This window comes from Astyanax mexicanus, chromosome 5 (assembly GCF_023375975.1).
Source record: "Astyanax mexicanus isolate ESR-SI-001 chromosome 5, AstMex3_surface, whole genome shotgun sequence".
In the NCBI taxonomy this organism is placed as follows: domain Eukaryota; kingdom Metazoa; phylum Chordata; class Actinopteri; order Characiformes; family Acestrorhamphidae; genus Astyanax; species Astyanax mexicanus.
The window spans coordinates 22579294-22595870 of record NC_064412.1 but is presented as its reverse complement, the minus strand read 5'-3'; the positions used below and the strand labels follow the sequence as shown (position 1 = coordinate 22595870).

General features: G+C 37.7%; 1 protein-coding gene across 8 annotated transcripts in view; it reads left to right on the top strand.

The window, feature by feature from the left end:
* The window catches only part of mast2 (microtubule associated serine/threonine kinase 2), a 212451-nt gene that overhangs the window by 176254 nt on the left and 19620 nt on the right, over positions 1 to 16577 (top strand). For 6 of the 8 annotated variants that reach the window (XM_022675847.2, XM_022675846.2, XM_022675852.2 and 3 more), the window contains 7 exons: positions 1967 to 2042; positions 2653 to 2673; positions 5136 to 5214; positions 6309 to 6463; positions 11785 to 11860; positions 12335 to 12544; positions 15360 to 15461. In XM_022675847.2, the coding sequence (XP_022531568.2) occupies positions 1967 to 2042; positions 2653 to 2673; positions 5136 to 5214; positions 6309 to 6463; positions 11785 to 11860; positions 12335 to 12544; positions 15360 to 15461 (719 nt within the window). The remainder of the gene's footprint in view (positions 1 to 1966; positions 2043 to 2652; positions 2674 to 5135; positions 5215 to 6308; positions 6464 to 11784; positions 11861 to 12334; positions 12545 to 15359; positions 15462 to 16577) is intronic. The other 2 variants (XM_022675850.2, XM_022675849.2) reach the window with 1 other exon arrangement.

Below are 16577 nucleotides of genomic sequence, written 5' to 3'. Positions count from 1 at the left end.
AGTAAATAAACTAGTTTCAAACGTAAAATTGGATGAGAATTTTTACCTGGCCCATGTTTCTGTCTGGACTGGCTGTAGAAGCCTGTGACTGGGATTCCCACCATCTTATTTTTAATCAATTGAGAGTAATGTTGTCATGCAACCACCAGATGGTACAGGCAGTGTCTCCATATGAGGACAAAGGGTTAACTTTTTTTTAGAAATGTAGGATCATGATGCAGAAATGTAATGTCCTCATAAGAGGACAAAGGGTCTCAAGAGGATATATATTCTAGTTAAACACTTTTTTTCATAGTTTTGCATTAATTAATGAAACAAAATATGAAAAAACACTACATTTAAGGTGTGTATGTACATTTGAATGGTAGTAGAAATCATTCACACATACAGAGATGCATACTAGGTTTGCCATGGTCCATGCCATTGATTTAACATGATGATCAAAAGAGGGGATTCCAAAGTGTTTCGAGAGGAGGCAGCAGCACAGCCAGCTAGTGATGCAATGAGTAGTCGAAGTAATCGAAGACTGAAAATAGAGCATCCTGATTGGTTTTAGTGTAGGCGGGACTTGCAGTGTGAGACAGAGCGGTAAAAAAGAAGCACATAAAGTTTATTAACAGCGTAGCTCTGATTGTCCAACAAACCCAAACAAATTGCATTTGACTCTACAATACTGTAGTCTATCTTTGCTGCATGGAGTAAATAACGACAGTTTGTTTTGAACACTGACTTCTATATATTATATATATATATATATATATATATATATATATATATATATATATATATATATATATATATATTATTATATATATTGTGTAGGTTAAACGACTGCAGAAAGCATGATAAGTTGAGTTTACGAGATTAACTTTTTTAATTAATATTACTAACATTAGTTAAAGAAGCTGAATAAGTGTTAGGGAAACACTATTCTGTCCTCTCTATTAAAGTTGTTATAGTAACTAATATGTAACTATCAAAATGTACTGCTCAATTTACTTTGTTTATGTCCTAAACTGGAGGGATACTGAATAAAGGTCCACAATTTTGAGTGTGAAATTAGATCCTGATCCAATACTAATAATTACGGGCTGCTCTAACAGATTCATTTTCTAGATCATGCTTTGATTGTAGCAAAAAAGTGGTTCTTCTTTTCTGGAAGGGGAAAGAGTCCCTATCAGTTAATAGATGGTTATTGGAACTGACTGAAATGCTGGCCTATGAGAGGCTTCGGTTTATGTTAAAATGTAAACTATTCAAACTGTCTTTTTAGAAAAATTTGGGATCCCTTAATTTTTTTTTTTTTTTTGATGATATATGATATATAATTTTGTTGTTGTTGATGATGAGGTTTATAGGTGGCAGCACGTGGGAGAAAAAGCAGGATGGGGAGGTTGGGTTGTGTTTTTTTTTTATTATTATTATTATATTATTTTTTTCCCTTTTCCTTTTTTTTTTTCCTTTTCCTTTTTTTTGTTTCATATAATCATTCTTAAAATTAGCATAAAATGTACTGCACTAAAAAAAGGCCCTAAATGTTTAACAGTCGAGGTGCAGTAAAACATACATTGAATCAGGAAGCTCACCTATTAGAAAGTTCAAACAGAAGGCATGACAAAAAATAATCACGACAAATTAATAAACTAACCGTCCGATTAGTCGACTACTAAAATAGATATTAGTTGCAGCCCTACAACCAAACTGCTGGAATACACACTTCGCTAATGGCTAACTGTTAGCTTTTAATGTCTAACTGTTAGCTATAGTCTTTCAATGTGGTCATCTAATGTTCTATGTGGTCATTAGCAACACTTTTCTAAGTAGATATGAGTGTTTTAAAGCAGATAACACACTAAAATGTGCTGGTGTCAGCCTTTAAAAGCATGGTAACAGCAACAATGTGAAGCCTTTCTGTGCACATAGATCATGCCTGTTTTTGTGTTGTTGTTTTTTCTGCCTGTTGCAGGGAGCAGCCCCTTGGACAGCCCACGCAATTTCTCCCCCAACACTGCAGCCCACTTCTCCTTTGTGCCCGCCCGCAGGTAAGAGACGGCCCACTTTCAGCCTGGTGGTAGAAGCTGAATGTATTATAGCTATTATTATAAAAACATCACTAACCTTCCTTTTTTTTAAGATTTGAATTGCTTATTGGAATTCACACGTTTTTCAGAAATCAAAGTGGATTGTTTTATTCTCATGGATTTAACAGTCTGATTTAGTGTCTGTCCTGCTGGTCATTAATCACAGCGTGTTCAATTATTCCATCATTTTCTCCATTTCCCTCAGTAACTTTGAATAATGACAAGGCAGATGCTAATAAGTGAATCTGTTCTAAACGGCAGACAAGAATTATTATGGAGGGAGAATTAACATATGAAATGGACAGACAGAATGGATGATTTCATGCAGAGTGAAAGGAAACAAGAGGGTTTGTACAGAGCCTCATTCTGCAGTCAGTCAATAAGCCACCAGCGCCATCTAATGGAGAATGGTGGTATTAGAGAGATGGTCTTCTGGTCGGCTGAATATGAAATCCTCCTGAGTGGGGAAATCAGCTTCAGTTTCAGCTTTGTTATGTAATTGGAGATGTTGGAAAATAATTATAATGTTTAAACACAAAAACAAGCATGTCCTGTCCTCTTTCCCTCACAGCCATGGCCACAGGGCTGACAGGTACTTTTTTTATTTTTTTTACATAATTGTGTCTTTTCCAGCATCCATGTCAATCCAAAACATTGTGCTTCATCCTATTAAAGCCTGGTACACACTACACGAGTTTAAAAATCTCACAAGATTTAGGAAATTAGATAAAATCTCACTCTTAACATCAGATCTCCTGTATTTAAATGGTGCATGTATGAATGAAAAAAAATTCTACACCCCAAATCTCAGCTTTTTATGCCCATGCATGTAAGCAAGGGTGTGGAGAGGCTGCTCCTTGTTATAAATGTGTAATTTAAGTGAAGGCTGTGGATGAAGTTCTGGATAAGAAAACAAACATTAAATATTTTGCAAAGATAGCAGACAGGGATTAAGTTTGATCTTAGACAACACAGCATTTTAAATGAATATTCAAAAATAGTCTTGACTTGTCTATGACTAAGGCTTAATCTTTTAAAAATGATTGGTCCCATATATGGTTTACATGTGTAGGTGATACAAACCCCTTTTTTCTGCAGTAAAATAACATTTATAAAAAAAAAAATACATTCTGAAAATTTGAGAGCTTTAAAATCTCCTACAGGACATTTGGGCTGGAAGCTGCCTGTTCGCTATCTACTAAACTTCATAATTCCAGGAACCAAACCCAAATTCTGCAGTTCTGCAAGTTTGAAAAAAGTTCAGGAAAAAGTCAATTTTATGATTTTATTTATTATATATATTTTTTTTTTCAAATTTTCTATTACAATTACAGTTATGCTTTTCAGTGATGTTCCTTATCAATCATGGAAGCTTTTAATGTAATGCTTAAATAGAAATACTCAAGATTTGGTGGTGTAATGTCAGGCAGATCATTGAGAAAAACCCTGGACTGTTAAGGGGTTAATCCCTGTCGGAAAACTGACATAAGTGTATCATCCGTTACTGGCTTCTGTGCAAAGTTTTACTTTAATTGTCATTAATTGTCATTATTTAGCTAGGCTGTTATTTTTAAAAATATGTTAATTGATTTTGCTGCTGATTGTATGATACTGGAGCAGTGGCCTCACAGTTTCAGTCATAAATATCACATGCTTGAAAATATCAGAGGGTAACTGATCAGCTCAGAAGCTCAGTTGAAGTTTTAGAATAGATCTGCGGGACACTCACTTTCGAAAACACCTCACAGCCAAGAAACTTCACTTTACAAAATTTGTAGAAGGGTAAAATTGGGGTTAAAATCAAGCTAAAAGTTGTGAAGTGTGCACCAGGCTTAAAACAGGCAGTCAGACCAATCTTAATTACATAGTCTTTAGAATTTTGTTGGTAACATTGGGTATAATATTGTTCTCAATTTTTATTTTTTTTCCTAATAAACAATATAGGCAAATTCTAGGGGTTTAATCAAAATACTGATTGCTAGGCCTGTCAGGATATTTACTTTTTTGGCTGGATTGTACAATACATAGACGTGATTTTAATACCTTTTGCTGACCTCAATGTTACCCCTTATGTTTACTTTGTGTAATGGTACTTTGTTTAGGAACAGTGGTTTTAGGTCATTTGTTTTTTGCTAGATATATTTAAACTTTTTTTTTTAATTTTTCAGTTTCAATCTTTTAAAAATAATATGTTAATGCATTAATAATCTATCATACTATAATTATGTCAATGTCATGAAATAGTCTTGACAGAATGACTAACATTATTTAGTGCATTTATTTCTAGGACAATATATCATGACAGGCCTAATGATTACCCTGGTAAATACATTAGGATCAAATTCTTAACTTTAGGGTTAAATATGAATATACTGGCTGAGCAAGTTGAAACTTTAAATTATACGTTAAGTTAGTCATTGTTGATATAGTGTGCTTGAATATGTGGGGCTTAAAAGTTTCTGAACCCTTCAGAATTTTCTATATTTATGCATAAATATGACCTAAAACATCAGATTTTTCTTCTAGTTTCTTTATTTTCTTAATCTAATTTTTTTTTTTTTTAAAGCTGATAAAGAGAATGTTTATTTTTTGAGGAAAATTATCCAGTATTACATATTTGTGAGTGGCAAAAATATGTTAACCTTTGATTTCAGAAATATTGAAAATTCTAAACGGTTCACAAACTTTTAATCACCACTATATGACAAGTCAAAAGATGTCTGACTGCTTGTATTGTAATTTTAATGTGTGCATGTTTGCATTATCATTATTACGCATGTTCCCATCAGTCTGCATTGTGCTCTTTAAACCATTGCATTGTTTCTGTGCACACCTGTGTGCGCATGCATGTGTTTCTTTCTCATTTGGAAGGATCCTCTTGTGTTATGTCATTTAAGCCAACTCTGCAGAACAAGTGGCTTTGTTATGAAGAAGAAAATCATGAAAACTTTTCTTTGATTCTTATTATTTCTCCTTTTTTAAACCAGTTATCTAGTTTAAAGGTATTGGTATGAAGAAACTCACTGTGTATTTCTGCTCTTGTTTTTGTTTAAGAACGGATGGCCGCCGCTGGTCCCTCGCCTCACTGCCCTCCTCAGGGTACGGAACCAACACTCCCAGCTCAACTGTCTCTGTAAGTATAGACTGTGTGGCTGTTGTGTTTGTGTGTTTTAGTGATTGTGTGCGTGTGTAATGCAGTGGTGTGCAGTGAGGCCCTTCTAACCCTTCAGAGAAGGGGTGACGATAGGCGTATGTAAATCTTTACATAATATTTAATCAGGAAATATATATTATAGTTATTGTAAACTATAAGCATATGTTTTATAAATTAACTAAAATAAAAAACAGCAACTAATTAGCATACAAAGCATTAGTCTGTGTTTTTCAGCGGTATTGACCAGTCAAAGCTTTTTAAAAGGGTGTAGTAATGAGTATATTAGCAAAGTCGCAGGAAAATCTAACCAATCAGATTCATGATTTTCACTCCGGGGGTGGGGCCATGGCTGTCTAACCCCTTCTCGGAGCTCTGCTGAAGGGGTTACACGTTGCTTAGTGTAAAAGGCAGAGAAGGGTTGCAGAAGGGTTACCCACTATATTAACTGCACGCCACTGGTATAATGTGATTGAATGTCCCCCTGCCTGTGTTTGCCTCCCGATTGGTAAAATAGCCCTCGCACAGCTATGTTACCCTTGCGTTTGATCTCTGTACCAGTCCTTTCCCTCATGGTTTATCCCATTGACCTGCAGTGGGATAACCTCCGGCTTCAAAGCAGCTTTCTATGGCCTGAAGAAGCGCCAGTGGCCTTCTATTGACGCACTTTCTTCAAAAGAACTCAGATTCTCATGCTGCTAGCTGTTCTGTCTGCAGTCCTCAGGCCTGAAACGATTTATGATGCTTACAAAAATATTTTCAGAGTCGTACCAAGTCTTACCAAGGCTTGAATATTATTCACAAGTATTTTTGAGGCATCTGCTACAAAGAAAATAAGAAAATAAATTAGAAAAACATCCAGTTGACCACCTTTAAAATAATCAAAATGATCTGTAGGTCCAATCATGTCTTCTAATCTGGCTGTACATTGCAGTCTCGTAATCAATAACGCAGGCCTCAGATCCCGTTAGCTCAAAGCGCTATCAGCCGATATCTCCCGCCGGTCTGAGTGACAGTTGTCGCAGCTGATGCTGTGCCTTCTGCCCTTGTAATCCCTCCCTCTCTGCTTCTCACAGTCATCATGTTCATCCCAGGAGAAGCTGCACCAGCTGCCTTTCCAGCCCACTGCAGACGAGCTGCACTTCCTCACCAAGCACTTCAGCTCTGAGAGCATCACTGATGAGGAGGGCAGGAGATCGCCAGCCATGCGGCCTCGCTCTCGCAGCCTCAGGTAGACACACAAGCACACGGAGCACTACCTCTACCCTTTGCCCTTTTGATCAGATTCTCCTCATCTAGTTATACTTTGTCAATGTAAAGATTCCTGACAGTAGCCCTTCTGCTGCTGTGCACAAATTGTCAGCCCTCCACTTATACTTTTTAACTATTTAAAAAAAAATAAGACTACCTTAAACCAGATATTGAGGATGCTTTCACACTAGCCTTTTTTCTGGACCCTGGTGCGCTTTTTCCACTGCTTTGTTGTGCTTGGTCAAAGTGTCAAAGCTGCTTTCGAGCCCTTCTCAGGAACTCCTGAAATCACTGGTCTGTGGTTCGCCAGGTGTTGAATCTATCTGAGCTCTGGTTCATGTGGGAGCTCGTCTGATTGGCTTAGAGCATCCATCAAAGATTTGTTGAAACCTGAATTCAGGACTCTCACCATGTGTATAGCAGTTATGTGACCATGTATGAGATCAGTGTTTTATTTATACTACATCTGATATATACTAGTGCATCTTAAAAATTATTAAATATTATCGAAAAATTACTTTATTTCAGTAGTTCAGTTCAAATTGTGAAACTCTTATTATATAGATGTATTACACACAGAGTGATCTGTTTTGATCATTTATATTACTTTATTGTTGATGATTATGGCTTACAGCCAATGAAAAATCGAAATTCAAAATTAGAATATTAGACCAATTGGTTCCTTTCGCAGTGTGGGCAGTGTGCCAAGTCCTGCTGGAAAATGAAATCTGCATCTCCATAAAAATTGTCAGCAGAGGGAAGTATAAAGTGCTGGTAAAACACTGCACTGACATTGGACTTGATATAACACAGTGGACCAACACCAGCAGATGACCTGGCTCTACAAACCATCACTGACCATCAATAAATTTTGCATTTAAGGAAATGGAAATGGAAATCAAGAGACCAGAGTCTGGAGGAAGAGTGGAGAGACACACCGTTCAAGCTGCTTGAGGTCTAGTTTGAAGTTTCCACAATCAGTGATGGTTTGGAGAGACATGTCATCTGCTGGTGTTGATCCACTGTGTTTTATGTGATATAAGTTCAAAGTCAGTGCAGTGTTTTCCTGAAAAATCTGTATTTTTTTTCTGGTGAAGGACTTAAGGTGTAGACATATATATATCTAGGAGAAACCACTTCAGTTTCTCAATCAGTATCTCTGATTTTGCTTATTTATTGGTATATGTTTAGAAATAGCTGACATTAACGAAAAGATGCAGAGCTTTCAGATCTTAAAAATGCGAAGAAATAAGTTTATATTCATAAAGTTTTAAAACTTCAGAAATCAATATTTGGTGGAATATGTTTTCATGCATCTTGGCAAGTTCTACTCCACCAGTCTTACACACTGATTCTGGATTTGGTAAAATCAAACAAACTCATCATTTTCTCTTTTAAACCACTGTAGCAGTTCTATCTTCACAGTACTTTCTTTTGTTGCAATATTTCACACAAAGCCACACATGAAAGAACAGCAGGCAAAATAATTTTAACGTTAACGTTCTTCGCAATTTAACTCTATAATGGATATTTGGTCCAAAGCGCACACACAACCTGTTTTTTTTTACACAGAACACAGGAAAGGTTTCACCCTCAGACTTGCTCTCTGGTTAAGGCCAAACACTTCAGCTTTGACACCAAACTGACAGATTTCACTCCATATGAAGCCTCTTCTTCGGGAACAGAGACATTATTCAGCCTTTGTGTCCTTGTAACTGACATGTCTTCATTCTTCTTCTCTCACTCTGCACTCTCCTCGGCTTTTCCTTTTTTAACCTGTTCATCTTGACCCAAGACAGCTTCTCTCCTGAGCCCCCCTCAGCTGTACACATCCACATGTAGTATTCCCTCCATCCCTCTCCTCTCTCTTTGTCTCTCACTCTACCCCTCTCTCTTTTAGGTTAAGATGACTTATTCAGGAAAGCATGGCCTTCACTGCGGCTCAGTCCGCACGCGCTCAGTGGGGGTTCTACACATCAGAATTATTAAATCCATAAATAATAGATGAGCGCTGTAGACGAGCTATTACCACGTTTTACCCATTATGCCTTTCTAGAACTCTCCATCGCTCGTGCTGAAGGAGGGAGCACAGCCTACCACGGTTAATTAGAAGCGAGGAAACCGAGCAATCATATGCTAATTTCTTGGCCTTGGTTAGCAGACATGCAGAGAGAATTGACAGTGGTGCTTTTTCATTGAGGACTCCTCTCCGCCTTTTCCTCAGAGCTGTAATCTCTGAATACTCAATCACTTGTGCTTATAGTTTTATATACGTATAAATACTAATACTAATAGAAAAAAAGCTAATAATTTTCTGTATGTTTTAGTGCACAATTCCTGTTTCTTTGGATTTTAACAGTTTAGAAAAATATACAATAAACATATTGTGTTTTCTGTGCCATTCATTTTGCACAAGACATTTTGTTTTTCTGGAATGTTAGAACAACAAGAGTCAAGTAAAAAAAAAAAAAAAAAGAAAAATCAATGTTTGTGTAAAATCCTGTAACATTATTTCATTAAGTCTTAAGGTTATGAATGCATACATCAGCTTCTCAGCATCTTCCAGAGAAGGTATACTGCTGAGTTTTGCAATGTCGAATAAATAGAAGAATGCAGTTTTAAATATACTGCATATGTGTACATCAAATGAGAGAGCAGAGTCCAAAATGACCCCTAGGTTTACAGTTTAACCAGGTATAGTGTTTTAATTACCACAGCATTATTACTTGTTTTTATTAGTGGTGTCAGTCGATTAAAACATGATAAAACATCTTCCTTAAAACTAAGCTTTTGATAATGGGCATTTAAATGAGTAAAAGAATGTGTTTTAAAGAGTGTTAGAATAGTATTATTAGTGCCAAATACCTAATTGCATTAATCACAACAAAATTCTGTGACTTAATCATGGATAAAATAATTAAAAAAAAAATTAATGATGGTACTTAACTGTATTTCGGGGAGAAAAAATAATGGCGTAGTGTGATTTACACCTGCCAGACTATATCTTTTTTTACTGTGTTAAAATATCTCAGGGTAGTTTAACTGTATTATAACGTTTCTGGGTAATTCTGTTGCTTTTTATACTAGAATATTGTAATGTGCTGAGTTACTGAGTTTAACTAAGGCTTTTAATTCAGAAAATAAAAGCTAGTGTAGCTCCATATTCCACACTCAACAGCTTGAAAAAAGAAAAAAAAAGCAAACAAAATATATTCACTAAGTCTAATCTGAGCAGAAATAATGTTACATTTTATTTTATTTTTTTTCTTCAATCTATAGGAAAATAGGAAATAGGATGTCTGTGTATTTGTTTGCTGTTAAGGATTTTTTCACTTACTTTAACTTATTCACTTGTTCACAAATCGTAATGAGCCCAACATGCAGTGAATCATCCATCATGGATGTGTCTAGTCTGTAGGTTACGGCCGTCTTCCTGTGAAATATTGCTGTAATGGAGCAATCTGCTGCTAAACGCTAACTGTCATATTCTCAGTGCTTTTATGGCTAACAAAGACATGCCTGAAAATCAGTCTGTCAGAGTTCTAAATGTAAGTCTGGCAAATCATCTGCAATACAGTTTTATTCATACAGTAATACACCAGGTTGAAATTGCCATTTGAATTCCACTGCGATGAAGCAATACTTGTATATTAAAAACTGAATATTTTATTGCCGTTGAATCGGCCCTGAAAGTAGTATTTAACTGAAGTAAATAAAATTTGGAATCAGTTCATTTGTGTTTTGTTTATATAATAAGTGTATAATGCACTACATAATATGTGTATGTACGTTCTTTCACTCTTCAAACACTCACACAAGTGCACACAGCCAATCACAGGTCTTGGTCAATTTTCACCAGCCTTCACCTAGACAAAGTCCTCTTTGTTCTCTCTCTACATGTAGATTAAAGATAAAAACTCTCCATTTGACATATCCAGCAGATCAAATAAAAATCCTGTTTTGCCTGAAACCATAATGAGAATCTCTTTCAAGGTCATTTCTCAAAGAAATGAACACTTTTTTAACAGCAAGGTCGTTTGTCTGCTTCCATTAGAGAAAATAATTACATTTCCTAATTATCATTGGTGGCTGTTATTCCACCACAGGAGCGGCACACTGATCCTTCTCACACTGAATTCTTTATTTAATAAGCATGAAAATTGCTCTAAGACATTTTCTCTCTCAGTTTTTTGTCTGTCATTCTCACACACACACACACACACACACACACACACACACACACACATACTCAGCTTTCTCTTTTTCTCACAGCTAGAGAAAAAGCTCTTGATGTGATTGTTAATGCAGCACCCTTTGGCAATGAATCAATCTCTGTCAGCCTTAACCTTTTCTTACTGCACTCTGAGTTTGATTGCACTTCTTTTACTGAGTTTTTTTTTTTTTTTTTTTTTTTAAACTACACATTCCTGCTATTACGAGACACCTGTAGACAAAAGCCAGTGTGTGTGAATTAGTGTGTGAGAATGTGTTTGTGTTTGCCTCTCTGTGTTGGTGTAGTGAGAGAGATGGCACCCTTGAGGTTGACCTAATGTGCTGCTCAGAGTGTGTTCTCATTCAATTAGGGTTGGTAATAGAGCAGGCAGGCTGTCGATGGATGACTAAAGGCATTACCTCATCTGTGCGTGGTCACATGACCAGTTTCTCTCCAGTTGGCCAGTGTGACTCATCCACAACCCCCTGGACACCCCCGACCCTCTGTTTCTGCCAGCGTTTGTTGTGGGCTATCAGTTACTCATATATTGCCCATTAATCATTCGAGGCTACATAGATTTTTATTTATTGATTGATTTATTTTAAATAAGTGAACATATATTGTGTTTTCATTTTGCAGTGAGTTGCTGAAATGCTAATATTAAACTGTTTATGCTGTGAACTCAGCATTCATCTGCACCCAGATATTTAAGCAACAATATTTTAAATGTGTTGTTTTAGTAGTAGAATGGGACATAAATTCTTTATTAATAATTTTAGCTTTTAAATGTTATAGTTAAAATCACACGTTATTTTATAGCCGATAATAAGACACTGTGAATAAGGCAGAGTGTGCATAAACTGTATGTATTTGGGAAGCTATAGCTAATAGCTAATATCCTTGATGAATTCTCACCTTTCACCCCCCCAAACACACACACACACACACAAAATGCCTTTTGCATAAAATAACACCATACATCCATTGACTGATATGTTATAAAGTTGCTCCAGTTCAATAAGTGGATCCATTCCTTTCTATTTATTCACTTATTCATAAATACATTTATTTGTTTGTTTGTGTTTCAGTCCTGGCCGTTCTCCTATATCCTTTGACCATGAGATTGTCATGATGAATCATGTCTACAAGGAACGTTTCCCAAAGGTAAGCCAAAACCAGAAAACAACAGCCATGTTTAATCTAGGTATAGTTATTTGGCTACTGTTATATTATTTTATGTTATGGTTCTAGAAAGGCATGTTTTTATAGTTAAAAAACAAAAATGCAATTTTTGTTTCGAGACAGAGATGAAAGCAGTCTGCCTAATATTTAGTGGCAGTCAATGTAAAAAAAAAAAAAAAAAAAAAAAAAGTGCTTAATTTGATCCTTTGTATTGGTTTGTCTTTATATTGTGACCAAAGGTTATGAACAACTGCCAGATATAGTTTTTGTCAGAAAGTGAAAAAGAAAAAAAAGTCTAAATAACAAGTTTTATGTCATTCAAACTCTGTTATTTAATAAAATATATATTTTTCATAGAAATATTTAAATTTCAATGGTCTATGCTTTACTGAATAATGTTAGAAAGAAAATAAAAATTCCCCTGAGCTTTATCTGTTCCTCTGCTCTCTTCTTCAGGCCACTGCTCAGATGGAGGAGCGTCTGGCCGAGTTCATGTCGTCTTCTGCCCCGGAGAAAGTCATGCCTCTGGCGGACGGGGTTCTGAGCTTCATCCACCACCAGGTCATCGAGCTGTCTCGAGACTGCCTGGACAAGTCGAGGGAGGGGCTCATCACCTCACGCTACTTCTACGAGCTGCAGGAGAACCTGGAGAAACTGCTGCAGGATGTAAGTTGTACAGCAGCTTGTGGGTCTGAATCTAATCAATCATATCATTTCATATCAAATCAGGGATTACTGGTAATGCCTCATGAGGATTGGGCTCTCCAGGGTATAACCCTTGAGCACTCCTTTGCTTTACTTTACTTTTCTGAAGGTGAGCTCATCACTGCTGGACTGATAGTCACGTCTGTTAGGGCCGTAGAGCTAACTTAGGGCTATAGGTTGGCCACCTGTCTGTTGTAGGTGTCGTAAGGCAGGCTGCTGATGTCTTGATTAGCTCAGTCACACAGTCACACACACCCACACTGGATGCTTAACTAGCTTTTTACGGCTCCCTGCAGTACCATTCACAATCCTGTACGTTGTGTGTGTGTGAGTGTATGTGTGTGTGTATGTGGTTAGAAATGGGGGAAGCACCTCCCTGATTTTAATTTCACACCTCAGTAACCTCCGCTGGTGACTGATGACTCTCTCTCTCTCTCTCTCTCTCTCTCTCTCTCTCCGCCATCCAGAAGGAGGTCTATGTGCATGAGAGAGAGAGTGGGAGCATGTTTGGGAGAGAGAGGCAATGTCTAGGTGAGCGATGGATACGTATAGAAAGAGAGAGAGAGCATGAGAAAAAGAGGGAGAGAGAGAGAGAGAAGGAGGAGGGGAGAAAGGGTCAGGCTTTCCCCTCTTTTGGTTGGCTATCTTACCACCCCATCACTGTTGCCTGTCAGAATCAAATTGGCTCCATTCGCCAGCGGAATGCTAAAACTGCAAGCCCCTCGCACGCTCATGCAGCGCACGCCATCGAACACACGCCGCCGTGGCGTACAAGTGAGCTGGCGAGGATGACATCACCCGGCCCAGGCTAATTGGCTGGTTTGGATTGGGGGGTTCGGTGTGACAGGTGGGCTAGAGCGACTCTATAAATCGCCTCTTCAGCAGGTGTGTGCTGGAAAAAGCACACTTTGGCTGTATCTCGTGTGAAGGATGGCACGCGTCTCGTGGCAGAGGCGGCTGGAGGAGGAAGAGGTTCTTCAGCGGGTTCTGGAACGTTGGGAATGGAGCGTGCTCGGACAGCTTAGCGGCGAGGACCTCACAGCTGAGTGTGCAGTTTGGGTGCGTGGACTGGACATGCGGAATAGGGGTGGATGGAGCATGCATTCGTTCATAAAGTTTTTCAGTGTGTGCTGCTGGGTAAATCTGGGTCATTATGATGATGCATTATTATTATTATTGTGATAAAATACAAAAGATCATGCAAAAAGTGTTTCCAATATTATATATATATATATATATATATATATATATATATATATATATATATATATATATATATATATATATATATTATATTAAGTATTATATAAGAAGTTAAAAAAAAACACTTTTAAATACAGTTTTTAATTATAATTGTACTTTACAGTGCATTACAATGGTAGTATCCATTGTTTACTATGTTGTTAGCTACTAGTGTCTAGCCACTAGACTGTTTTTGTTTTTGTTTACTGCATGAATGAACCTTGCGTCCAAAATCTGATTCAGATTCAGAATTGATGCACCGTCATTTTTCCATTGTCATGTCATTTATTCAGCACACGAGGCTGGATGGAGAGGTCAGGTGAAAAATGCCCCAGGCCCATTGATGTCTATTTCTTTTTAAATGACCATTCGCTGCTTTCCAGCGGTCTCATCATTTAAAACCACAGGAACCAATCTAGCTTCCACGGTCAGTCCTCTGACCATGACGCCCGGCCTCATGACGCCTGATGAATCCTGGGAATGTGCTCCTGACCTCATATACCCTAGAGCAGAGTGCAAGCCAGGCAATCTTATCTCTCTTCTCACTGTCTCTCCTTCTCTTCAGAGTCCTCTCTCCTCTAGTGAACTGCATATACCATACCTATCCATCAGACTGTTGTCTGTCTGTCTGTGTGTGTATGAATGTATGTGTGTGTATGTGTTTCTTTGCAGGTTTCATTACCTGTATAAATTATTCAGAAGATGATTAGAAATACCCTGGAGGGTAGAGCCCTGTCAGCTGTAGACAGCTCTATTAGCCTCAGTCCAGCCGCTGTTTATTAACCACGCAGACCACTCTATTACACATCCCCCTGTGCCTTTTCATCAACACCCGTTTCTTCTCCTCCACTGTCCATCCACTGTTCGCATTTTTAAACAGTAGGTTGCTTTGGATTTGACTCTCATGCTTTTATAGGTGTTACAAAAAGCCCAGATAAGCCCACCTCAAACAAACAGCCATCAAATAGCTTATTTCTTCATGTGTTGTTCAACATACAGCTCTGGAAAAAATGAAGAGACCACTTCAATTTCTGAATAATTTTCTCTGATTTTGCTATTTATAGGTATATGTTTGAGTAAAATGAACATTATTGTTTTATTCTATAAACTATGGACAAGTTTCAAATAAAAACATCGTCATTTAGAGCATTTATGTGCAGAAAATGAGAAATGGCTGAAATAACAAAAAAGGTGCAGAGCTTTCATATTCATAAAGTTTTAAAAGTTCAGAAATCAATATTTGGTGTAATAACCCTGGTTTCTCCTACACGCTGCTTTTGGATAGCTTTATGCCACTCCTGGTGCAAAAATTCAAGCAGTTCAGCTTGGTTTGATGGCTTGTGATCATCCATCTTCCTCTTGATTATATTCTAGAACTTTTCAATTTGGTAAAATCAAAGAAACTCATAATTTTTTAAATGGTCTCTTTTTTTCAGAGCTGTATCTGCATATTCTCCAAAAGTGAAATTCATATTTTTTCATAAAATAAAGTGATATCCACAACTCTGTTCTGTTCTCTGTTTCTCTTTCTCAGGCTCATGAGCGTTCTGAGAGTGTGGAGGTGACTTTCGTCACCCAGCTCGTGAAGAAGCTGATGATCATCATCGCTCGGCCTGCTCGGCTGCTGGAGTGTCTGGTAAGAGGCAGTCTTCAGGCTTCCAGGCGCTTTGTTAAGCTTATTGTTATTCTCAGAGTGTATCCTCAGCTCTGGCTGTTTTTCTGTGGCTAATGAAGCAAAGGAGGAGGCCACAGCACACTCACAGTGAAAAATCTCCCAGCAGCAAAACGACTTAGTGAACCAAAGCCAACACACTCTCTGCGTCCAATTTTATTATTGATTCCACTGTATGTAAAGCAGCGTTCCTCTGGATTGTGTTCTGGTCACAGTTTATGGGTTACCCTATCAAATCGAAGACACGTGTAATTTGTCACAAGCGCTGCTATACTGCGCTTATTACCATTATTGCTGTAATATTCAATATTTGCAATGGACTTCTGTTGTGTTTTTATTTGATGGTCTGGAATAATAGATGCGAAAGCTTGTTGGTGTGTGTTCCGCAGTGTGTGGTAAGCGCACGGATGTGTGAGTGAGGGAACATACACACCCGCACTGTGTGTGGGACAAGGCTCTGTGGCCCCGCTCACTTGTGTATTTAGAGTAATCAGGTGTAGTCAGCAGTGTGACAGCATGCAGAATGGCTCCTCCCTAATGAAGCTGCAGCAGATGTTCACCCCTGTTCTTCCAGTGTAAAACAAATGATGCACATTTAATGGTGAGACAAACTTAATAGTTAAGGCAAAAATAGCAGCAGCAGGACAATTCAGATAATTAGTTGTTTCACCTTACTAATATTTATTAAAACAAAAAAAAAAAACAAAAAAATAAGAAATTAAGGAAATTAAATGTTTTTTTTTTCTTCTTCTTCTTTTTTTTCCGTTTATTTCCCCCCATCTTCTCCCAATTTAGCTAGGCCAATTGCCCCTCCTATTCAGCTGCTACTCAGCTGTATATCCACCATCACAGGTGATGCCACAAAACAAGGTGAAGACTAACACATGCCTCCTCCAACACATGTGAAGTCAGCCTCTTTTACAACTCTTCTAATTTAGAATTGCCTCTTGGGGAAAAGCGACTCGGTTTTGATACATCAATCAGGCCAATTGTGCTCTCTTAGCTCATGGCAAGCTGCATGACCGGGATTCGGACCTGCGATCTCCCGATCATAGTGGCAGTGCTTTAGATCGCTGGACC